General features: G+C 42.4%; 1 protein-coding gene and 1 pseudogene across 9 annotated transcripts in view; both read left to right on the top strand.

The window, feature by feature from the left end:
* The window catches only part of PPP1R13B (protein phosphatase 1 regulatory subunit 13B), a 123518-nt gene that overhangs the window by 56126 nt on the left and 42124 nt on the right, over window positions 1-25268 (top strand). For 8 of the 9 annotated variants that reach the window (XM_074394367.1, XM_010343919.3, XM_039462886.2 and 5 more), the window contains 2 exons: window positions 11377-11496; window positions 17342-17418. In XM_074394367.1, the coding sequence (XP_074250468.1) occupies window positions 11377-11496; window positions 17342-17418 (197 nt within the window). Of the gene's footprint in view, window positions 1-11376; window positions 11497-17339; window positions 17419-25268 lie in introns of those variants that run through there. The other variant, XM_074394371.1, reaches the window with a different exon arrangement.
* On the top strand, window positions 5709-8482 carry LOC120361347 (PRELI domain-containing protein 1, mitochondrial pseudogene; annotated as a pseudogene).

The following is a 25268-nucleotide window of genomic DNA, read 5'->3' as shown; positions in this document are numbered from 1 at the left end:
CATCAGTTTTCATGAGAACTCACTCACTATCATGAGAAACTACCCCCATGATTCAGTTACCTTCACCTCGTCTCTCCCTTGACATGTAGGGATTATGGGGATTACAATTCAAGATGAGATTTGGGTGGGGACACAAAACCTAACCAGATCAATACTGTTTTTTTCTTTTTCATTCTTTTTGAGACAGGGTCTTGCTCAGTTGCCCATGTTAGAGCTAGTGGTGTGATCATAGCTCACTGCAGCCTCAAACGCCTGGGCTTAAGGGGATCCTTCCACTTCAGCCCCTCAAGTAGCTGGGACCACAGGCACACTGCACAGTGCCTGGACAACTCTTTTACTTATTTTTTTTGTAGATATGGGGTCTTGCCATGTTGATCAGGTTGTGTGTTTTCTACTTTGAAACAAAAATATTGGCTAGACCAACCTAACCAATATTGTGAAACCTTGTCTCTACTAAAAATACAAAAATTAGCCGAGCATGATGGTGGGCGCCTGTAGTCCCAGCTACTCGGGAGGCTGAGGAGAATTGCTTGACCCCAGGAGGTGGAGGTTGCAGTGAGCCGAAATTGTGCCAAGACTGGTTAGCAACAGACCAAGACTCCATCTCAAAAAAAAAAAGGCCAAGTGCCATGGCTCACGTCCATAATCCCAGAACTTTAGGAGGCTGAGGTAAGCAGATCACAAAGTCAGGAGTTCGAGATCAGCCTCACCAACATGGTGAAACCCTGTCTCTACTAAAAATACAAAAAAAATTAGCCGGGCTAAAATTACAGGTGTGGTGGCATTCACCTGTAATCCCAGCTACTCAGGAGGCTGAGGCCAGAAGATCGATTGAACCTGGGAGGTGGAGGTTATAGTGAGCCAAGATCTCGCCATTGCACTCCAGCCTGGGTGACAGAGGAAGACTCTGTCTCAAACAAAAAAAAAATTATACATGAATAGAGGGCAACAATAAATTTCTGTTAAATAACTGGCTTTAGACAAAATGGTTTTTAGTTTTTACTAAGTTATGTTCAGACTTGGTGTATTTAAATATAGGCTGTAAATTGATTTTAATAAATGTAAAAGTTTATACATTGATTTTAATTAATGTAAAAAAATGAAAATTTATTGACAGTGTTGATTAGTAAAAAAATAAAGCTACTAAATAAGTCAAAGCAATATGAATAAAAATGTGGCCTACGACACAATTTTATGCAAAACCAAGGAACATGATTTAGCCAAAAAATGGTCTTGCGGTTATAAAAGGTCAATATACATGCTTTAAAAAATATTTTGCAGGCATATGTGTATATAAAAAATGTTGCTTTCAAAGCTAAAAATACAGAATGAAATTTACTTCTTTAGTGTTTAACTTGTGATTGTTTACTCTATAAATACTTAGTTCTGATTTGAGCTTGAGCTAAGCACAAACAGATTTCATTTTCAACTAAGATGAGACCATTTCTGTCTTGCCTTTGATTGTTTGTTAAATAAGACAAAACTAGAACCAGCATGATGGTGCATGCCTTTAGTCCCAGCTACAGTAGGCTGAGGCAGGAGGATCCCTTGAACCCAGAAGTTCAAGGCTACAGTGAGCTATGATCCTATCACTGTACATATCCTGGGTGGCAGAGTGAGACCCCATTTCTTAAAAAAAAAGAAAGAAAAAAGCAGCATAATGTGAGTTATATTTCTATGAATGGCAAGATTTTCTTTATGCAAATCTAGAACTTAGGAATAGAACAGTAAATTACAATCACATTCACCTTGAATGTGTGCTTAGATTGTAGCTCGCAGTGTTTTATCTCCTATTTCCACCTCAGGTTCTTAGGTTGTGCTGAAGATTTAGAGACAGTCTCTCACCCAGCTATAAACTTGTGTTGAGAGAAAGAAAAATACTGTTCACATTTGTTCTATGGTATTCCTATGGTCGGGTGGTTTTCCAGAAGCCTTGGAACTTGCTGATGTTTTTCTTCACTTCTAAGCATAAGCAGCAAATGGAAACATTTCAATAATTCCTTTTTATTTCTTTAAATTGAGATAATACTTACATAAAATTTAAAAAATCCCTATTTTAAAGTATACAATCCAGTGACTTTTTAAGTATATTCACTTTGTTATACAACCTTTACTAAAGTCTGTACTTACCTATTCTCCCTCCCGCAGTTCCTGACAGCCACTGTACTGCTTTCTGGCTTTATGTATTTGACTATTCTAGGTACCTCATATAAGTGGAATTACAGAATATGTGGCTTTTTTTTGTCTGGCTTTTTTTACATAGACTGTTTTCAAGGTTTATCCATATTGTCACAAGTATCAGTGCTTAATTAATTAATTTATTTATTGAGACAGAATCTCACTCTTGTTGCCCAGGCTGGAGTGCAGTGGCTTCACCCGTCAGGGTCCCAGCACTTTGGGAGGCCCAGGCAAGTGGATCACTTGAGGTCAGGAGTTGAAGACCAGCATAGCCAACATGGTGAAACTCCATCTCTACAAGAAATACACAAAAATTAGCCAGGCATGATGGCATGCCTGTAATCCCAGCTACTGAGGAGGCTTAGGCACAATAATTGCTTGAACCTGGGAAGTGGAAGTTGCAGTGAGCTGAGATCGTAGCACTGTGCTCCAGCGTGGGGGACAGGCTAGAGTACAGTGATGTGATTAAAAAATAAAATAGGCCCTAGGGAGCTTGTTCACCCCTATGGCCATGTGAGGACACAATAACAAGATACAAGAAGGTACCATCTATAACACAGAAAGCCCTAGCCAGGCACTGCATCTGCTGCTACCTTGAATTTCGACTTCCCAGCATAATAACCATGAACAACAGATTTCTGGTGTTTCTAAATTACCCAGTCTAAAGTGTTTTGTTATGGCAGCCTGAACAGACTAAGACAGAGTCCAAATATCCAGCAACTGATGGATAAACAAAATATATCATACAATGGAATATTATTCAGCCATAAAAAAGAATAAAGTGGCCGGGGGCGGTGGCTCAAGCCTGTAATCCCAGCACTTTGGGAGGCCGAGAGTGCAGAGGTCGAGAGATCAAGACCATCCTGGTCAACATGGTGAAACCCCGTCTCTACTAACAATACAAAACATTAGCTGGGCGTGGTGGCGCATGCCTGTAATCCCAGCTACTCAGGAGGCTGAGGCAGGAGAATTGCCTGAGCCCAGGAGGCGGAGGTTGCGGTGAGCCGAGATCGCGCCATTGCACTCCAGCCTGGGTAACAAAAGCGAAACTCCGTCTCAAAAAAAAAAAAAAAAAAAAAAAAAGAATAAAGTGGCTGGGCACAGTGGCTCACATCTGTAATTTCAGCACTTTGGAAGGTTGAGGCAGGCTGATCACCTGAGGTCAGGAGTTCAAAACCAGCCTGGTCAACATGGTGAAACTCCATCTCTAATAAAAATACGAAAACTAGCCAGACACAGTGATTTGCGCCTATAATCCCAGCTGCTCGGGAGGCTGGGGCAGGAGAAACACGTGAACTCAGGAGGCAAAGGTTGCAGTGAGCCGAGATTGTGCCAGGGTACTCCAGCCTGGATGATAGAGCGAGACTCTGTCTCCAAAATAAAAAAAAAGAACTGCAAAAAATAAAAAATAGGAAAATTACATAGTACAGTTCACTTTTAACCTAGCAGTGTATATTTTTAAGTGTTCACAATAGTAGAGCCAGGGAGTCAGCTCATGAGGTCTAAATATTCTCTAAGTAGAATAAAAAATTCCCTCCAGTATTCTTGTTTCAGAGTTAGAGCTTGTTTGTTCCTATAAATCAGTCATTAGCATATAAAGAGTTGTTGGGGGAGATGTTTTTGGAGGGAGAAGCGAATGCCATCAGCCTGCCATCCTCTCCTTCCTGCGAAACTTTTCCACCAATTACCAAATCCTAATTGAGAATGAACTTTATCAAGGGAACATGGTCCTGTGCACAGGAGACCACTGTTGACATTGGTAACAGGGCTGCTTGGCCATTGTCTATGACTCTAGGCACTAACACCACATTTTGTATGACGTTCAAAAATGCTAATTTTTTTCAATTATAATATTTCATGATATTATAACTTAGTCATGTCTTATAGAACTCTAGGGTTCTGTAGACTCCCTGAGGAGAAATCCCCCTCCCCCCCGCCCTTATTTTTTTTGCTTTGGTTTTTCGAGACAGGGTCTTGGTGACAATCTAGGTGACAATCTAGATGACAATCTAGGCTTGAGTGCAGTGGCATTCATAGCTTACTGCAGCCTCCAACTCCTGGGCTAAAGGGATCCGCCTGCCTCAGCTTCCTGAGTAGCTGCGATTACAGATGTGCATTACTATGCCTGCCTAATGAGAAACCCTATTTTATAGACTTAAGAATATCATGGACTTGCAGTTAAGTAGGACAAATAAACCATCCATGCACCCATATTAATCTTTGTTCTCTCCTGAAATTACACTAAAATTACAATAAAGGGATAAAATAGCTTAGAGCTAGCCGGGCGCGGTGGCTCAAGCCTGTAATCGCAGCACTTTGGGAGGCCGAGGCGGGTGGATCACGAGGTCGAGAGATCGAGACCATCCTGGTCAACATAGTGAAACCCCGTCTCTACTAAAAATACAAAAAACTAGCTGGGCGTGGTGGTGCGTGCCTGTAATCCCAGCTACTCAGGAGGCTGAGGCAGGAGAATTGCCTGAGCCCAGGAGGCGGAGGTTGCGGTGAGCCGAGATCGCGCCATTGCACTCCAGCCTGGGTAACAAGAGCGAAACTCCATCTCAAAAAAAAAAAAAAAAAAAAAAAAAAATAGCTTAGAGCTAGCTACAAGGTGAAGGAACAGGATATGATAGCATTATAATATTTTGGAATGTTCAGCACAGGTAGACAGGTGGTTAATGACAGTAAGTCTGACTCATGCCAGAGAAGCTAGGGAAGTTTAAGAAATTGCAGGTGTTAGTATTTTGAAAACGGTGAGATTAAAAACAGAATTGACTGAAATCTGTTAACCAATCTATCCCCCAGATTATTCTAGCATTTTTAATCTTTTTTTTTTTTTTCATTTTTCTTTTTTTGAGACAAGCTCTTGCTCTGTCACCCAGGCCGGAGTGCAGTGTGCAGTCATGGCTCACTGCAGCCTCAATCTCTGGGGTTCAACAATCCTCCTGCCTCAGCCTCTCCTCTTGAGTAGCTGGGACTACAGGTGTCTGCCGCCACACCCAGCTAATTAAAAAAAAAAAATGTAGCAATTAAGTCTTACTGTGTTTCCCAGACTGGTCTTGAACTCCTGGGCTCAAGTGATCCTCCTGCCTCCTGAAGTGCCAACATTCAGACGTGAGCCACCATACCTAGCCCTAGGGTTTTTTTTTTTTAATATGCCAGCTTTTCAGTGCTTCTTGATAGAGCACGTGAGCTGATATAAACTTTTTTTTTTTTTTTAAAGAGTCTCTGTCACCCAGGCTGGAGTGCAGTACCGCAATCTCAGCTCTTTGCAACCTCCATCTCCTGAGTTCAAGCGATACTCTGGCCTCAGCCTCCTAAGTAGGTGGGACTATAAACATGCACCACCATGCCTGGCTAATTTTTGTATTTTTAGTAGAGATGGGGTTTTGACACATTGTCCAGGTTGGTCTTGAACTCCTAACCTCAGATGATCCACTTGCCTCAGCCTCCCAAAGTGCTGGGATTACAGGCATGAGCCACCACATCCAGCATGATACAAACATCTTGATTATGTAAAAGATTTGTTAAGACTGGGTGTGGTGGTTCATGCCTGTAATCCCAGCACTTTGGGCAACCCAGATGGGTGGATCTCTTGAGATCAGGAATTTAAGACCAGCCTGGCCAACGTGGTGAACTCTGTCTCTACAAAAAAAATTAAAAAAATTAACCGAGTGTGGTGGTGTGTGCCTGCAGTCCCAGCTACTCAGGAGGCTGAGGTGGGAGGATCGTTTGAGCCAGGGAGGTGAAGGTTGCAGTCAGCTGAGATTATGCCATTGTACTCCAACTTGGGCAACAGAGCAAGACTCTGTCTTAAAAAAAAAGATTAATGGAATAAAGTAGCTTGGTAACCATTTGAAGGTTCAAGTCTGTGTGTGAATTGAGGGGAGTCATGAGAATCTTTCTTGCCTAAATAACCAAAATAAACTAAAAAGTTAAGGACAATGAATGTACAAGATTCAAACCAGCCTTAAGAATTAAGACCGACCAAGTTGGGGCATTAGGTTTGTGCTTCGAAGTACCCCTTCTGCTCCAAATTAATAAAAAACTATAGAGAAGGCCAGGTACGGTGGCTCATGCCTGTAATCCCAGCACTTTGGGAGGCCAAGACAGGTGGACCACGAGGTCACAAGATCGAAATCATCTTGGCCAACATAGTAAAACACTTTCTCTACAAAAAAAAAAAAAAAAAAAAAAAAAAAAAAAAAAAAAAAAAAAAAAAATTAGCTGGGTGTAGTGGTGCATGCCTGCAGTCCCAGCCAGTTGGGAGGCTAAGGCAGGAGAATCCCTTGAACCAGGGAGCCGGAGGTTGCAGTGAGCTGAGATTGTGCCACTATACTCCAGCCTGGTGACAGAATGAGACTCCATCTAAAAAAAAAAAAAAAAAAAAAAACTATACAGAAAATATATAAAAACTAAAAAAACATTCTCACATTAAAAAAATGAATACGTGACAATGAAGATTAGCCTCCCGGTGGACCTGCTGTGGAGCAAAAGTGCAAGATAGTGAGCAGGACCGAACCTGTGGTCCTGCTGGCCTCCACTAGACATAGGCCACAAGGCTGAGAGTTGGTTTCCTGTGGAACTGCAGGACTAAAGGTGCGTTCCACCTGAATTAACCCAAGACTAGGCTTTACCACTTGATGCTGGGGTTGCTTCTGGTAAGAATGAATGTTAGGCCAGGTGCAGTGGCTCACGCCTGTAATCCCAGCACTTTGGGAGACTGAGGTGGGTGGATCAGGAGGTCAGGAGTTTGAGACTAGCCTGGCCTACATAGTGAAACTCTTTCTCTACTAAAAATACAAAAATTAGCTGGGCATGGTGTTGAGCGCCTGTAGTCCCAGCTGCTTGGGAGGCTGAGGCAGAAGAATCGTTTGAACCCGGGAGACAGAGGTTGCAGTGAGACAAGATTGAGCCACTGCACTCCAGCTGGGTGACAGAGCGACTCTGTCTCAAAAAAAAAAAAAAAAAAAAAAAAATTCCATAACTACCTTAACCGTAATAGGTTAAATTTACTTATTAAGACAGAGGTACACTCCCAGCCGGGCAACTCATGGCGGCGGCGGCGGCGGCGGCGGCGGCAGCTGCTTGGGCGCGGTGCGGTGGTGACTGAGCTACGAGCCTGGCGGCGGGTGTGCGCCGAGCCCCGGCCCGGCCCCCGCGTGCCTCCCAGGCTCCGCACCCCTGATGCTGCGTGGGTGCTGAGCCCGCTCCGGCCGGGACGATGGTGAAGTATTTCCTGGGCCAGAGCGTGCTCCGGAGTTCCTGGGACCAAGTGTTCGCCGCCTTCTGGCAGCGGTACCCGAATCCCTATAGCAAACATGTCTTGACGGAAGACATAGTACACCGGGAGGTGACCCCTGACCAGAAATTGCTGTCCCGGCGACTCCTGACCAAGACCAACAGGATGCCCCGCTGGGCCGAGCGACTGTTTCCTGCCAGTGTTGCTCACTAGGTGTACATCCTGGAGGACTCTATTGTGGACCCACAGAATCAGACCATGACCACCTTCACCTGGAACATCAACCACGCCCGGCTGATGGTGGTGGAGGAACGATGTGTTTACTGTGTGAACTCTGACAACAGTGGCTGGACCGAAATCCGCCGTGAAGCCTGGGTCTCCTCCAGCTTATTTGGTGTCTCCAGAGCTGTCCAGGAATTTGGTCTTGCCCGGTTCAAAAGCAACGTGACCAAGACTATGAAGGGTTTTGAATATATCTTGGCAAAGCTGCAAGGTGAGGCCCCTTCCAAAACACTTCTTGAGACAGCCAAGGAAGCCAAGGAGAAGGCAAAGGAGACAGCACTGGCAGCTACAGAGAAAGCCAAGGACCTCGCCAGCAAGGCGGCCACCAAGCAGCAGCAGCAGCAGCAGCAGTTTGTGTAGCCAGCACCCCGCCACACCACACCCCAGACAGCTTGGCTTAGCCCCGATGCCCTCCCTCCATTGTACTTTATCATTAAAAATCAACTTCCAGCCCCCCCCCCAAAAAAAAAAAAAAAAAAGACAGAGGTACAGATTGGGTAAAAAAATCCAGTTCTGAGCTGTGTAGAAGAGACATACAAGCATAATACCATCAGAAATGTTGACACGAAGGGAAAGGTGAAAAGAATGCCCTTCTGGCAACATTAATATCAGGCAAAATAAAATTTTTTTTTTTTTTTTTGAGATGGAGTTTCGCTCTTGTTACCCAGGCTGGAGTGCAATGGTGTGATCTCGGCTCACCACAACCTCCACCTCCTGGGTTCAGGCAATTCTCCTGCCTTAGCCTCCTGAGTAGCTGGGATTACAGGCATGTGCCACCATGCCCAGCTAATTTTTTTGTATTTTTAGTAGAGACGGGGTTTCACCATGTTGACCAGGATGGTCTCGATCTCTTGACCTCGTGATCCACCCGTCTCGGCCTCCCAAAGTGCTGGGATTAGAGGTGTGAACCACCACGCCCAGCCCTGGCAAAATAAAATTTAAGGTTAAACTATTAGGATAAAGATGGACATAATAAAAGCAGTGATATATTGAGAAGCTTAAACATTCATAAGTCAATGTACTTTTTTTTTTTTTGAGACGGAGTTTCACTCTTGTTACCCAGGCTGGAGTGCAATGGTGCGATCTAGGCTCACTGCAACCTCTGCCTCCTGGGTTCAGGCAATTCTCCTGCCTCAGCCTCCTGAGTAGCTGGGATTACAGGCACATGCCACCATGCCCAGCTAATTTTTTGTATTTTTAGTAGAGATAGGGTTTCACCATGTTGACCAGGATGGTCTCGATCTCTTGACCTCGTGATCCACCCGCCTCGGCCTCCCAAAGTGCTGGGATTACAGGCTTGAGCCACCGCGCCCGGCCAAGTCAATGTACATTTAACAATGTAAACTGAAAAATACAAAGTCAAAATTTATAAAGTTATGAGGATAAATTTGGCAAATCTAAAATCAAAATGGGAGAGTTGTAGGCGTGTATCTATTAGACATTAATAGATCTAACAGTCAAAATAAGATTAGGGAAGATACGCGCAACACTATTAACAAGGTTTATTAAAGTACAGTTAAACCTTGAACAACATGGAGATTGGGGGCACTGACCCCTTGCACAGTTGAAAAATGAGTATAACTTTTGATTCTTCCAAAACTTAACTACTAGTAGCCATTTGTTGACCAGAAGCTTTACTGATAACATAAATAGCCAATTAACACATTTTATATGTTTTATGTATTATATACTGTATTATTACAATAAAATAAGCTAGAGAAAAAATGTTATTAAGAAAATCACAAGGAGGGCCGGGCGCGGTGGCTCAAGCCTGTAATCCCAGCACTTTGGGAGGCCGAGGCGGGTGGATCACGAGGTCAAGAGATCGAGACCATCCTGGTCAACATGGTGAAACCCCGTCTCTACTAAAAATACAAAAAAAAATTAGCTGGGCATGGTGGCATGTGCCTGTAATCCCAGCTACTCAGGAGGCTGAGGCAGGAGAATTGCCTGAACCCAGGAGGCGGAGGTTGCGGTGAGCCGAGATCGCGCCATTGCACTCCAGCCTGTGTAACAAGAGCAAAACTCCATCTCAAAAAAAAAAAAAAAAAAAAAAAATCACAAGGAAATGAAAATATATTTACAATTTATTAAGTGGAATTGGCTCATTAAAAAGGTCTTCATCCTTCATGGTTTTTTGTTTTGTTTTGAGTTTTTTGTGAGTCAGAGTTGGGCTCTGTCGCCCAGACTAGAGTACAGTGGTGCAATCTTGGCTCACTACAACCTCTGCCTCCTGGGTTCAAGTGATGCTCCTGCCTCAGCCTCCCAAGTAGTTGGGATTACAGGTGCACACCACCATGCCCAGCTAATTTTTTGTATAGTTAGTAGAAATGGGGTTTTGCCATGTTGGCCAGGCTGGTCTCAAACTCCTGGCCTCAAGTGATCCGCCCACCTAGGCTTCCCAAAGTGTTGGGATTATAGGCGTGAGCCACTGCTCATCTTTATGTTGAGTAGGCTGAAGGAGGAGGAAGAAGGTCAGTCTTGCTGTCTCAGGTGGCAGAGGTGGAAGAAAATTCATATGTGAGTGGACCTATTCAGTTCAGACTTGTGTTCAAGGATGAGGTATATACAGTATGCCACAGCTGTTTAAGATGTTTGCATTAGGGGAAATTGGATGAAGGTTATACAGGAACTCTTTGTACTTTGTTGGTAACTTTTCTGTAAATCTAAAATTATTCCAAAATAAAACAATTATTTTTAAATGATAATATACACATGTAAAACAGAAAAAATAAAGTTTAGAGGATAAATTATTATGAGTAAGGGCTCGGCAAGGTGGCTCATGCCTGTAATCCCAGCACTTTGGAAGGCCGAGGCACGGGGATCCTGAAGTCAGGAGTTTGAGACCAGCCTGACAAACATGGTGAAACCCTGTCTCTACTAAAAATAAAAAAGTTAGCTGGGCATGGTGGTGCACACCTGTAATCCCAGCTATTCAGGAGGCTGGGGCAATCACTTGAACCCGGGAGGCAAAGGTTGCAGTGAGCAAAGACAGCACCACTGCATTCCAGCCTGAGTGATAAGAATGAAACTTGGTCTTAAAAAAAAAAAAAAAAAAAAAAAGGCCCAGCAAGGTGGCACACACCTATAATCCTAGCACTTTGGGAGGTTGAGGTTGAGGCTGGTGGATAACCTGAGGTCAGGAGTTGGAGACCAGCCTGACATGGTAGAACTCTGTCTTTACTAAATACAAAAAATTAGCTGGGCGTGGTGGTGCCTGCCTATATAATCCCAGCTGCTTGGGAGGCTGAGGCAGGAGAATCGCTTGAACCCGGGAGGCAGAGGTTGCAGTGAGCCAAAATTGTGCCATTGCATTATAGCCTGGGCAACAAGAGCGAAACTCCGTCTCTAGAACAAACAATCAGAAAAATGAATGAGAGACACAATGTTTTGTGATAAATGAGTTCTTTAAAGGGCATGTTTCAGTGTTCCCTATTTAATGTTGCAAGATTGCCTTCATGGGTACTTTTTGTGTTTATCTGTTGCCTAAATTATTTCCCACTCATAGTCTTGCTTTTACTCATTAATGTTGAAATGCAATGCTTGTAATATCTTTGAATTCTAACATGTAGACATATATGTGTGCGTATATACATTCATTTAAATTTTTAAAAAACTTTACTTTTGGTTGGAGCCATTTTAATTCTGGAGTAAAAAAGATGTGGTCTTTTTCCTAGAACGTCCCATACCCTTTGATCATATGATGTATGAACATCTTCAGAAATGGGGGCCACGGAGGGAAGAAGTGAAATTTTTCCTTCGACACGAGGATTCCCCAGCTGAGAGCAGTGAACAAGGTAGATAAGTGCTTTCTTCCTCATTTGTTAATTTTTGCTGGAAAAGTTAATTTAAGAAAAATAGGAATAAATATTACATTATTCACACTCCTGCCCCCACCCCCACACTTGCAAGTGGCTGGAGGGAAAGTTGGTATCTCATGTTTCTTTGGCTTCTGTTAGTGTTGTTTACCATTATGTCACTCTTTTTTTTTGAGATGGAGTTTCACTCTGTCACCCAGGCTGGAGTGCAGTGGTGCAGTCTTGGCTCACTGCACCTTCTACCTTCTGGGTTCAAGGGATTCTCCTGCCTCAGCCTCTCAAGTAGCTGGAATTACAGGTGCCTGCCACTGTGCCCATCTAATTTTTGTATTTTTTTTTTCTTTTTTTTTTTTTTGAGACGGAGTTTTGCTCTTGTTACCCAGGCTGGAGTGCAATGGCGCGATCTCGGCTCACCACAACCTCCGCCTCCTGGGTTCAGGCAATTCTCCTGCCTCAGCCTTCCGAGTAGCTGGGATTACAGGCACGCGCCACCATGCCCAACTAATTTTTTGTATTTTTAGTAGAGACGGGGTTTCACCATGTTGACCAGGATGGTCTCGATCTCTTGACCTCGTGATCCACCCGCCTCGGCCTCCCAAAGTGCTGGGATTACAGGCTTGAGCCACCGCGCCCGGCCAATTTTTGTGTTTTTAATAGAGATGAGGTTTCACCATGTTGGTCAGGCTGGTCTTGAACTCCTGCCCTCAAGTGATCTGCCTGCCTCGGCCTCCCAAAGTGCTAGGATTATAGGTGTGAGCCACTGTGCCCAGCCAATCACATCACACTTGTTAGGCACCAACCCTTCCTTCTTTCTCAGTACTCTTAAGTTAATTAAACAGTGTATTTAGGCCAGGCACAGTGGCTCATGCCTGTAATCCCAGCGGTTTGGGGGGCTGAGACAGGCGGATCATGAGGTCACAAGATTGAGACTATCCTAGCCATGGTGAAACCCCATCTCTACTAAAATACAAAAGGTTAGCCGGGCATGGTGGTGTGCGCCTGTAGTCCTACCTTACTCAGGAGGCTGAGGCAGGGGAATCGCTTGAATCTGGGAGACGGAGGTTGCAATGAGCTGAGATGGTGCCACTGCCCTTCAGCCTGGGGAAAGAGTAAGACTGTCTCAAAAAAAAAAAAAAAAAAAAAAAAAAATAGTAAACACTGTACCCAGACATATAAAGGGACTTGGTGTTTAAAGGGATTGCTTTTGGTAAATACCAGATAGGTCAAACATCTAGATTTTAAAAACATATAAAACCATGAAAGGATTAGAAAAAAGCTCTGGGAGATCTTATTTTTTAAAGTGAACAAGGCCTTCGGAAGTGTGACACTAAACCATAAAAGACAAGACTGATAAATGAATTATTTAAAACAATGACTGGGCACAGTGGCTCAGGACTGTAATTTCACACTTTGAAAGGCTGAGGCAAGTATATTACTTGAGCCCAGTAGTTCAATACCATCCTGGGAAGCAATGGCAAAACCCTATCTCTACAGAAAATACAAATATTAGCTGGTTGTGGTCATGTATGCCTGTAGTCCCAGCTACTTGGGAGGCTGAGGTGGGAGGACAGTTGAGCCCAGGAGGTGGAGGCTGTAGTGAGCCATGATCATGCCACTGTACTCCAGCCAGCCAGGGCAGAACGGAGCAGAGAGAGACCCTGTCTCAAAAAATAAAAATAGTCTGGGCGTGGTAACTCATGCCTATAATCCCAGTATCTGCCGAGCCGGAATTGGTAACCAGCCTGGCCAACATGGTGAAACCCCATCTCTATTAAAAATTAGCCGATATAGTGCTGCTCACCTATAATCCCAGCTACTCAGGAGGCTGAGGCAGAAGAATCACTTGAACCTGGGAGGCAGAGGTTGAAGTGAGCCAAGATCACGCCACTGCATTCCAGACTGGGCAACAAAAATGAAACAACACCAGAAATAACTGCATGACAATAACCATCTAAAAAAAGTCAAAAGATAAATTATAAACTGGTAAATAGCATTTATAGCTCACATTGCAGAGGGCTAATTCCTTCTACATGTAAAGAGTTCCTAAAATTTGGTAAGAAAAAACTTAGTAGAATAATAGGAAAAACATGCACACACAGTTCACAGAAAAGAAAATATACATGGCCCTAGGATATATGGAAAGATACTCAGCTTATTTCTAGTAAAAGACATGCAGAGAAAACTGTCTTGAAACAGTATATTTTACCTGTCACGTTGGCAAAGATTAGAACAGTTAATAGCACAGTGTTGACAAAGATGCTGAGAAACAGGCAGTCTTCTGCATTGCTGTGGGAGGCAGTTGGCATCTTCTAGAGAAGGAAATTTGGCAGTAGCTGTTAAACTTACAAAATATAAAACCTTTAACCCAGCAGTTTTGTTTTTGAGAATTTATCCTAAAGCTGTGCCCTGACACACACAAAATGATATATGCACAGGGTTATTCACTGAGGATTGCTGGTAGAAACAACCTAAATGCGCACCAGGAGAGTTGAGCTAAATAAATTAGGGTCCGTCCACACAGCAGAATGCTCTGCAGCCATAAATCATGAAGAACCCCTGTGCCCTTACCCAGACCCTCTCCTGAACATGTTAAATGAATTAAGCATGGTGTGAAAGAGTGTGCCCACTGAGCTGCCTTTTGTGGAAAGATGACCAAAGAGCCATGTGCATATGTGTGTGCTTGTGTGTGTATATGTATAAAGCAGTTTTGAAAGATACCTAAGAAACTGGGGACGTTGCTGGCCTGGGGGGAAGGAAAAAGTGGCTGTAGAACAGAGGAGAGGAAGGGTTGTTAATTATATACCTTTTTGTTCCTTTTGATTTTTGAACCATGGGAATATACTATGTATTTTTGAATTAAAATTTTAAAAAAAAAGGAAGTTTTTTTTCTGAACACATATGCACTGTACAGTTAAAAGATCTTTGTTATTTAACAGTGATTATGGATTACTTCTGATATTTAAAAAAATGAAATCAAATAAAAGGACAGTCCTTAGTAAAAATAATATTTCTGTATTGCAAGTTATCTCCCTTTATTTGTATTTTATAGTAAAGGAAAATTTGCCCTTGGATGAGCTGCTGTCTATTTTAAAATCATCTTTCTGTAGCTATAAATATTGTTATAAGGCTGTCTTTTAGAATACACCATTACATCTGGAGCCAGGACACCAAGGCTCTGGGCTCAACTCTTCATCTACTTTTACTTTAGACAAGGGTCCTTCCTCTCTGAGAACATCCCCCTGAAGTGGAGGATTAGACTGACAGACAGTTAAAGTGCTGCTTTAGTGCTAAGGATTTATTTTAACTCTCTACCTGAACTCTTCATGTACCTATACCCTCCCTCACCTAGCTATACTTAAATAAAAAGTCTTTCCTTTTACTTATTAATGTGTACATAATCCTTAATGTTCTGGGGAGAGGGGTTATTTTTTTCTTATTTTATCAAGTTTGGAAATGGGCAGGGTACTATGGCTCACTCCTGCAATCCCAGCACTTTGGGAGACTGAGGCGAGAGGATTTCATGAGGCCGGGAGCTGCATATTCACTCTCCCTTTCATGCCCTGACTCTGAATCCCATCTTTCCCACCTGTAACGCTTTACTCTCTGCCCCTTTACCTCTGCCTAAAAGGGTGGCATAGAGCTGATATTTTAAAAAATGAAATCAAATAAAAGGACAGTCCTTTGTAAAAATAATATTTCTGTATTGCAAGTTATCTCCCTTTATTTGTATTTTATAGTAAAGGAAAATTTGCCCTTGGATGAGCTACTGTCTATTTTAAAATCATCTTTCTGTAGCTATAAATACTGTTATAAGGCTGTCTTGTAGAATACACCATTACACCCAGCTCAATACACCACCCCAGCACAGTGGGTGCTGTTTCATGTTTTGTTTTTGCTCACTAAACTTCTCCCTTCAGCTTACTAATTTTTGGTTTTGTTTTTTGTTTGTTTGTTTTGAGACAGGGTCTCTCTTTCGCCTGGGCTGGAGGGCAGTGGCACAATCACAGCTTACTATAGCCTCCAGCTCCCGGGCTCAAGCAATCCTCCCACCTCAGCCTCGTAGCTGGGACTGCAGGCGTGTATCACGCCTAGCTAATTTTGTTGTTGGTTTTTTTTTGTTTTGTTTTGTTTTTTGGTAGAGACAGGGCTTTGCCACATCACCCAGGCTGGTCTTGAACTCCTGAGCTCAAGTGATTTGCCCACCTCGGCCTCTGAAAGTGCCAGTATTACAGGCATGAGCCGTTATGCCTTGCCCCAGCTTATTTATATTCTAAGGAGCCAGAGTTTAGAGCCCAAGACTCAAATTTTCTGCTGAGGGCAAGGCAGTTGTCACAAACTGGTATTGTTTAAAAGGGATTACGGTTGAGTTTATTGTGTGTAGAACTATAAGAAATAAGAAGTAAAAGACATTCCTCAACTAAAAGAGTGGGAAGCTGGAGGAGAATGTAGAGGACCTTTCAACCCCATCCTACACTTGGGAAATAGAAGCTTAGAATGGTCAAGTAACTCAGTGAAGATCGTACAACCAGCTTACAACCATAGCACAAAGTGGAAGGTGATGTGATGGAGTTTAGGATCGAGGCCACCTGGCTTCAGTCTTGGACCTGCTGTTTACTTAGGATGGTACCATGGCAGGTGACTTCACTTCCTTGTGCCTCAACTTCCTTGTCTGCAGGGTGTACAGGGCCTCATAGAGGTGTGGTGAGGGTCAAGTATGTACTTGTGAAGTGGTTAGAGGGAGCTTGGTGTGTGGGAAGTGCTCATTAAGTGTCTGTTCTTATTTTCTGACTGAAATGCAAGATCATCAGGTTTCTTTTTTACCATCAAAGATTAAGTGGCATTTGGTATAATGGTAATGTTGTGTGTTCAGAATATTTTAATTTCTTGATAGTTTGGTATTTGGAAGAGGTAGCAATTGAAGAATGTTAAATTAATCTGAATACCTTATTCCTTTAAAATACTAAGAATAACTAAGAGATTAATTTACCCTGTAAACTGATAGGTGCTATAGATGTTATAATCTCTTTTTTTACTATTGTTCCCCTTAAGGAGCCTTTTTGGAAGTTATGTTTTTACTCATCCCCCATCCCTCCTCCATCAGACAGCCTATGTATCATTTATATACTATACATTTGGCTTTATACATAAAAAGTAATTTTTTTTTTTTTTTACCACATAAGAATCACTTTGTGTCCCTTGTGGGCAGCAATATCATCATCTTGGAGAATTCATAGTTTAAGGTGAATCAGTACTTCTGTAATAGGATTTTTCTTCAGTTTTTAAGTGTAATATGAATGGAGTAAAAGAAAAAAATGCTTTTTTGTTGTTTGTTTTTTGTTTTTTGTTTTTTGTTTTTTTTTTTTGAGACGAAGTCTCAATCTGTCGCCCAGGCTAGAGTGCAGTGGCATGATCTCAGCTCACTGTAACCTCTCTGCCTCCTGAGTTCAAGTGCTTATCCTGCCTCAGACTCCTGAGTAGCTGGGGTTACAGGTGCCTGCTACCATGCCCAGCTAATTTTTAGTAGAGACGGGGTTTCACCATGTTGGCCAGGCTAGTCTGCAAACTCCTGACCTCGTGCTCTACCTGCCTCAGCCTCTCAAAGTGGTGGTATTACAGGTGTGAGCCACCGTGCCCAGCCTAAACAACTTTTTATAAAAAAGATTAATGGTAAGACCGTTTTTTTTTCAGCTGTACTAAGTCTTGATTTTCTCAGCCTGGTGTTTTACATTTGTGTTCAATAAATATTTGAATAAATGAAGAAATGGGAGAATATTACATTTTTCTAATATGCCTTTTGGTGAATTTGGTTCTTTTATTTCTTTAGGTGGTCGTCAGACCCAAGAGCAACGTACTCAGAGAAATGTAATAAATGTACCTGGAGAAAAACGCACTGAAAATGGGGTAAGTGATAATGAATGAAATTGAATTTAAAAATTGATGGCTAGATGAAGGGGGTTACACCTGCAATCTAAGCACTTTGGGAGGTCAAGATGGGAGGATCACTTGAGCCCACGAATTCAAGATCAGCCTGAACAAGATGGTGAGACTGGTGCTCTCTCTCTATAAAAGGTTTTAAAAAATTAGTCAGATGAGGCCAGATGCTGTGGCTGATGCCTGTAATTTCAACACTCTGGGAGGCTGAAGCAGGCTGATCACGAGGTCAGGAGTTCAAGACCAGCCTGGCCAATATGGTGAAACCACATCTCGACAAAACATACAAGAATTAGCCGGGCGTGGTGGCGTGTGCCTGTAGGCCCAGCTACTGCAGAGACTGAGGCAGGAGAATCACTTGAATCTGGGAGGCAGAGCTTGCAGTGAGCCAAGATCGTGCCACTGCACTCCAGCCTGCAACAAGAGCAAAACTCTGTCTCAAAAAAAATTAGTCAGATGTGGCCAGGTATGGTGGCTCACGCCTGTAATCCTGGCACTTTGGGAGGCCGAAGCAGGCAGATCACCTAAGGTCAGGAGTTCAAGACCAGTCTGGCCAACATGATGAACTCTCATCTCTACTAAAATATAAATATTAGCTGGGTATGGTGGCAGTTGCCTGTAATCCCAGCTACTTGGGAGGCTGAGGTAGGAGAATCGCTTGAACCTGGGAGATGGAAGTTGCAGTACACCATTGCACTCCTCCAGCCTGGGCAATGAACAAAACTCTTGTCTCCAAAAACAAAAAAAAAAAAAACAAACAAATTAGATGTGGTGGCATGTGCCTGTAGTCCCACCTATTCAGGATGCTGAGGCAGGATGATCACTTGAGCCCTGGAGTTGAAGGCTGCAGTGAGCCATGATTGTACCACTGCACTTCAGCCTTGTCAACAGAGGAAGACCCTGTTCTTTAAAAAAAAAAGAAAATGTTTTTTACTGGTTCTAATGAGTTTGGGTTATAACTTATTTTTAAGTAATTATTTTGGGGATAGATACTGTCATTTCTATTGAATATTTCAAAATATTATATGAAGTATAAAACAGCAGTCACTGAGTGGTGTTACCTATTCACATGAAGGTCCATGAACCAGATCACTTCTCCTTTGGAGCAGCCCTCCACCTGCCCTTCATGTGATGTTGCCATGTCCTCTCTTGGAGCAGGCAGTGGGTGCCTCTCTCTGCACATAACCACAGCATCTCTGTGGTGGCAGACAGACCATGGGCTTAGACTTAGACTAAGAGTGGAGCAGACTGACTTGCTTTGTGTCTTCAGTGTTGGTTCTGGATCCTCTCTCAGGTTTTGGCAGACACAGTGGATGGTGGGCTGCAGTATCTTCCTCCATCATTGTGGGATAGACTTAGAGAATAGATAGAATGCTGATCATAGGTGAGGGGAGCTGTGGAGGAGCTCTTTGTAAGAAATGTTAGTGTTGGCTGGGCCAGGTGGCTCACACCTTTGGGAGGCTGAGTTGGGTGCATCACCTGAGGTCAGGAGCTTGAGACCAGCCTGACCAACATGGTGAAACCCAATCTCTACTGAAAATACAAAAATTAACCAGGCATGGTGGTGTGTGCCTATAGTCTCAGTTACTCGGGAGGCTGAGATAGGAGAATTGCATGAACCTGGGAGGTGGAGGTTGCAGTGAGCCGAGATTGCACCACGGCACTCATCTCAAAAAAAGAAAAAAAAAAAAAAAGGAAAAAAGCAATTGGTATGTGTTCAAAGAATGAACCAATAGGGACATTTTTAATGTTTTTTTTTTTTTTCCTGAAAATTTTAACGATATCTTTAACAAGTAATTTTAAGACTAGAGATTGAGTTTCTTTTTCTGGCTGTAACACGAACTAAGCATCTAAGCTTAGGCAAGTTACTTCCTCACACAGGGCTGGGCACGCTGATACACTGATCAAGTGCATGGAGTCTAGAGTGTGATTGGCCCCTGCTCAGCCCACTGGCCTCAAAACTTTCTAATGAGCTGAATTTGAGCAAGTTACTTCACCTCTCTACTTCCCAACTTATTATTGACTTGCTAGTTGTTTTATTGGCTATGTTTGTGGCTCTACGTGATACATTTAAATCTTTGTTTATTTGTACTATCAACTTTAAACAGATCACTGGGCCTTGCTCTTTGTAAAATGAGAATATTAGGCCTCCTGCCATCTTCCCTCCCTACCTTCCTTTCAGCTCTTGCAGCTGTACCAGACTTTTATGTTGTAAAGGGTGACAATATTTGTATATTGTTATCTAACTATAAGCCTTTTGTGCATTGTCTGTAGATTGGTTGTAAAGTTGAAAAACATTTAGTAGTTTTATTATTTTAGATTTTGCAGGTATTATCCGCTGCAGAGCCATGTAGCATACTAGGTTATATTTTCTTCTCTTTGGTTTCAATATCATAATTCATCTGCCACTCAGGGAGAAATATTTCTGTTGTCAAGATTATAGATTCTCCTTCCTTATACTCTAATTTATAAAAATCGTTTCACAAATCCTCCTGACATTCCTGCCTTCTGTCATTGGAGTGGTTGTCCACTGCAAATCAAGAGCCTCTACAGAGTTCTTCCAGGCAAATCTGCTTCCAGATGTCTTAAGAAATAAATAGAGGTACACTCCACTCGTAGACATTTTCATTCAGTAAATTTGGAGTGGGGCCTAGAAAACTCCCCAGGTGACTGTGTATCCATGCCAAGCTTGGGCACATCCAGGTTACCGGCATAGACTTTAGCAAGCATTTATAGCTTATTCGGCCAACAGAATGTTGAAGATCTTTTTGAGTTCTAAGATTTGCCATGGGACGGGGGCAGTGGCTTATGCCTATAATCCTAGCACTTTGGGAGGCCAAGGCAGGCAGGTCACCTGAGGTCAGGACTTACAGACCAACCTGGCCAATGTGGTAAAACCCTCTCTCTACTAAGGATACAAAAATTAGCATGCTGGCAGGCACCTGTAACCTCAGCTACTTAGGAGGCTGAGGCAGGAGAATCACTTGAACCCAGGAGGTGGAGGTTGCAGTGAGCCAAGATTGTGCCACTGCACTCCAGCCTGGGCAACAGGGTGAGACTCTGTCTCCCCACAAAAAAAGATTAACCATTACTTGAACTTCAGGGAAGATTAAAGAGATGCATTGAGTAGGCCATGTGTTGAAGTGAGATGTGTTATATATAATATAATATATGGAAGGACTCAAAAGGAAAGCATTCTAAAGGTATGATAAATTGGGTAGACCAGTTTTGATGTCATGAAATCTCTCCCTTGATGAAGCTGTTTCTTGTTAACTTGGAGATAATGTGTATATTTCAAGATCAACAAAATTGAAACCTGAAACCAAAGTTAAAAATGTGTTTGTATCCTTTATGTGACTTGTAATTAGAGGAAGGTATGAGAGCTCCTCTAGAGGAATAACTTTGTATTGGAAACATCACATCAAAGCTGTTACTATATTTTATGGCTTACACATCTACCTTTTAAGCTTAATAATAGATTACCTTGTAAAGCACTTTATTGTCTATGGAGCACTTTTACATGCGTTTTAAGATATGAGAAACATCTTTCCCCAAAATGTTTCTGTGTGTGCCTTGGTTATAGAACAATGGCATGCTAAGCCTTCTAACTTGTGGGCTGAGACATCTAAGGACAGATTAAGGAGAGCTGTGAGGAAAGGAGGGGGTGTGGGTTGGAAGAGAAGGGCAGGATGCTGAATTGGTGTGATTCATGCCCATCAGCAGCTGCTGAACTAAGAAGCCAGGAAAGTTCTGCTCTCTGAAAATTGCAGGCCAGCAACTCAGGTTAATTTATGTGCTGGTTTGTCATTATGCTGTAAAGACAAATTGATTTTTTCTCATTGTATATGCCTGTGTTGAAGCCTCCAAGACATTTCCAGGTTGTGTCTGCTAGGACGACTCAGGACCGAGTATAGGGTTCCTCTCATGGCTGTGATGTGCTACAATGAAAGAATCAGCCAAATCAGCAAAGAGGAAAGGCACATTCCACTTAGGTATCCTGGAAGCACTTTTTCCTGTCTTCTCAGCTAAGCAGGTTTAAAATCTGAGTCAGTTTTTGCTTTATTTATATCCAGTAAGTTGCCAATGCCAGTTGATCCTACCTCCTATGTTTTCTTCTAGCAGCTTTATAGTTTTAGCTATTACATTTAGTTCTATGATCAATTTTGAGTTAATTTTTGTATATAGTGTGAGATAAAGGATTCAGATTCATTAAATGTCCAGTTATTTCAGCACCATTTGGTGAAAAGACTATTCTTTCTCCCACTGAATTGCCTGGCACCTTTGTCAAATCAACTGACCATAAATGTGAGGTTTATTTCCAGAAGCATTCATTACTAGTATGGTCACCCAGGCACCCTGTTTTCCATATGATGCAGGACTCAGCTGTGCCTATCATCTCCCAGGCCAGGTAACATTTCAACCGTCTAGAGAAAAACTGTTAGACTTCTGCCATGGTAGGAGAAAGGCAGCCACCCAGGAGCATGGAGTTGGGGAGGAGATCTAGGGATTTAACTGCCTCTTAGATATCATTAACTCAGTCTGCCTTACTTTCAGTCCCTACCTTTTATTCCCCTTTCCAGAGATACATGGTGTTGCCAGTTCCTGAAACTTAGAAGATTCTGTGCTGTAACTAGAGTGTTTATCCGCTTTTACCCCTTCTCCGTTGATGTTTGTCTGAGATGTGCTAGGTCAGTTATTTCTCATCTGTTCTTCTGCCAGCTTCCAAACATTTGTATTTTGTTCACTCCTGTTAGTTCTGTTAAAACTACGTTTTGTGGTTTTATATTATTTGATGTCAAAAATCTCTTTACTGTCCATTAGTGGAGTTTTGGGATTTAATGAAATTAGGATTAATCCTCCATTGTGAGTAGAACAAGCTGTGGATTCTTTTTTTTTTTTTTTTTTTTTTTTTTGGAGATGGGGTCTTGCTCTGTCAACCAGGCTGGAGTGCACTGGTAGGATCTTGGCTTACTGCAACCTCCACCTCCCGGGTTCAGACGATTCTCCTGTCTGAGCCTCCCAAGGAGCTAGGATTATAGGCACCTTCCACGATGCCTGGCTAATTTTTGTATTTTTAGTAGAGATGGTGTTTCACAGTGTTGGTCAGGCTAGTCTGGAACTCTTGACCTCAGGTGATCCACCTGCCTCGGCCTCCCAAAGTGGTGGGATTACAGGCATGAACTACTGTGCCTGGCCAGATTTCTTTTAATTTCCCTATTGGGCTTTGTTGAATTTACTGATTCTGAGGATTGGCATCTGTCAACAATTCTGGAACATTCTCTACTATTATCTCTCCAGGTATTTTATCTTCTGCATTCTTTCTGTTTTCTTCTTTTGGGACTCTTATTCGACCTTCATCTTTCATTTTATTCTCCTTGTCTCTCTCTCTTATTTTTTTATTCTACTCTTAGGTCATGAATAAATGAGATCTCCTTGTCTCTTAATTTCTTTTTTATATACTCTCTTTTTTGGTCTCTTTGTACTGTATTCCAGATATTGTCCTAAGATACGTCTTTCAGTTAGTGAATTCCGTCTTCATCTGTGTCTGTTTGTCTATTTAGAACATATAAGGTACCTTTTAATATTATTATTTTGAAAGATACGACATAGTCTAGGAAAAATACTAGCAAATTATGTACCTGATGAAGGATTCAGATGCAGAATATATAAAGAACGTCCAAAGCTTGATAATAAAAAACAAACAACTCAATTAAAAAAAAATAGGCCGAGCTTAGTGGCTCATGCCTGTAATCGCAGCACTTTAGGAGGCTGAGGCAGGTGGATCACTTGAGGTTGGGAGTTTGAGACCAGCCTGGCCAACATGGCGAAACCCTGTCCCTACTAAAAATACAAAACTTAGCCAGGCATGGTGGTGCATGCCTGTAATCCCAGCTACTCAGGAGGCTGAGGCAGGAGAATCGCTTGAACTTGTGAGGTGGAGGTTGTAATGAGTTGAGATTGCACCACTGCACTCTAGCCTAGACAACAGAGTGAGACTCTGTCTCAAAAATAAAATAAAGAGAAATAGGCAAAAAAATTGAACAGGCACTTCCCCAAATAAAATATATGAATGTCAGGGAAGCACATGGAAAGGTGTTCACCATCGTTAGTCTTTAGGAAAATGCAAATGAAAACCACCATGAAGCGTTACACACCTATTAGAATGTGTAATGTTAAAAAAGACTGATCATAACAAGTGTTGGTGAGGAAGGGAGAAATTGGAACTTTTTTTGTTTGTTTGTTTATTGAGACAGAGTCTCACTGTGTCACCAGGCTGGAGTGCAATGGCACAATCTCAGCTCACTACAACTTCCGCCTCCTGGGTTCAAGCGATTTCCCCACCTCAGCCTGCCAAGTAGCTAGGACTACAAGCGCCTGCCACCATACCTGGCTAATTTTTTGTATTTTAGAGAGATAGGGTTTCACCACGTTGGCCAGAATGGTCTCAATCTCTTGACCTTGTGATCAGCCTATCTCAGCCTCCTAAAGTGCTGGGATTATAGGGATGAGCCACTGCACCCGGTTGATAAATTGGAACTCTTATCCACTGCTCATGGGAATGTAAAGTAGCATAATCTGGAAAATAATTTGGTAGTTTCTTTGAATCTTAAACATAAATCTACTGTATGGCCCAACAACTCTACCGTTAAATATTTACCTTAGAGAAATGAAACCAAATATCTGTGCAGAGTTGTATATGGATGCCCATAGCAGTTATATGTATATGTATATGACTGTATATGTATGTGTATGTATATGTATATGAATGAAGTCATATGCATATATGACTTCATTCATATACAATTCTGGAAAACACAAACTATTTTTTAGCAACAGAGAAGGTCAATGTTTGCCTGTGGACATGAGAGCTCGGAGTGGGGGGCAAGGAGATAAGAGGAAGGGATTACAAAAGGGCATAAGGAAACTTTGGGAGATGATGGATTTATTTTCTTGCTTTTGATGATTTCATATTTTTTACATTTGTTAAAACATCAAATTATATATTTTAGATATGTGCAGTTTATTATATGTCAATTATACCTCAGTAAAGCTGTTGTAAAATTTATTAAAATTTTCAGTTCTAGAAGTTTTAGTTCTTAAGTCTTGGTTGCTCTTTGCTTATATGTTAGACACACTAAACCAGGCATCCCCAGACTACGGCCCATGGGCCGCATGTGGCCCCCTGAAGCCATTTATCCGGCCCCCCCGCCGCACTTCAGGAAGGGTCACCTCTTTCATTGGTGGTCAGTGAGAGGAGCACAGTATGTGGTGGCCCTCCAATGGCCTGAGGGACAGTGAACTGGCCCCCTGTGTAAAAAGTTTGGGGACGCCTGCACTAAACATACTTTATATTCGGCAGCTAATAATTTCTCCATCTGAATGTTATTCTGCTGACTGTTGAGTCATGGCTCCTTGATTGTTGTATGTTTTGATTTTTGACAATAAGCTGCCCATTTCCTTGGAATTTATTCTGGGCATTTTTTAAGTCCTGGGTGAAGGCAGGATTTTTCTGAAAGGTTTACATTTGCTTTGACAGTAACTGCGCACAAACTAGGCTCAGTTTCTACTATCCTTTGTGGATCATGAAGCTTGCATGATAGCTCTGTAGTGGTTACAGATTGTTAGGGGGTTGTTTCTCCTTCCACTCAGTGATGGGGGGAAAGGCAGGTTTCCCGACTGCCCTCTCCTGGGTAAGGGGTGCATTTCGTACCTCCTCTCACATTGAGGTTGTAGGTCTTTGGATCCTGGACATTTGTGGGCGTCTCCTGTTGGACCCTCCACACTGGAACGAACCTAAGTCTTTATCTCCTAATGCCAGA

Source organism: Saimiri boliviensis, chromosome 2 (assembly GCF_048565385.1).
Source record: "Saimiri boliviensis isolate mSaiBol1 chromosome 2, mSaiBol1.pri, whole genome shotgun sequence".
Lineage (NCBI taxonomy): Eukaryota > Metazoa > Chordata > Mammalia > Primates > Cebidae > Saimiri > Saimiri boliviensis.
Note: the sequence above shows the minus strand (reverse complement) of the source record. Positions and strands in the feature narration are given on the sequence as shown.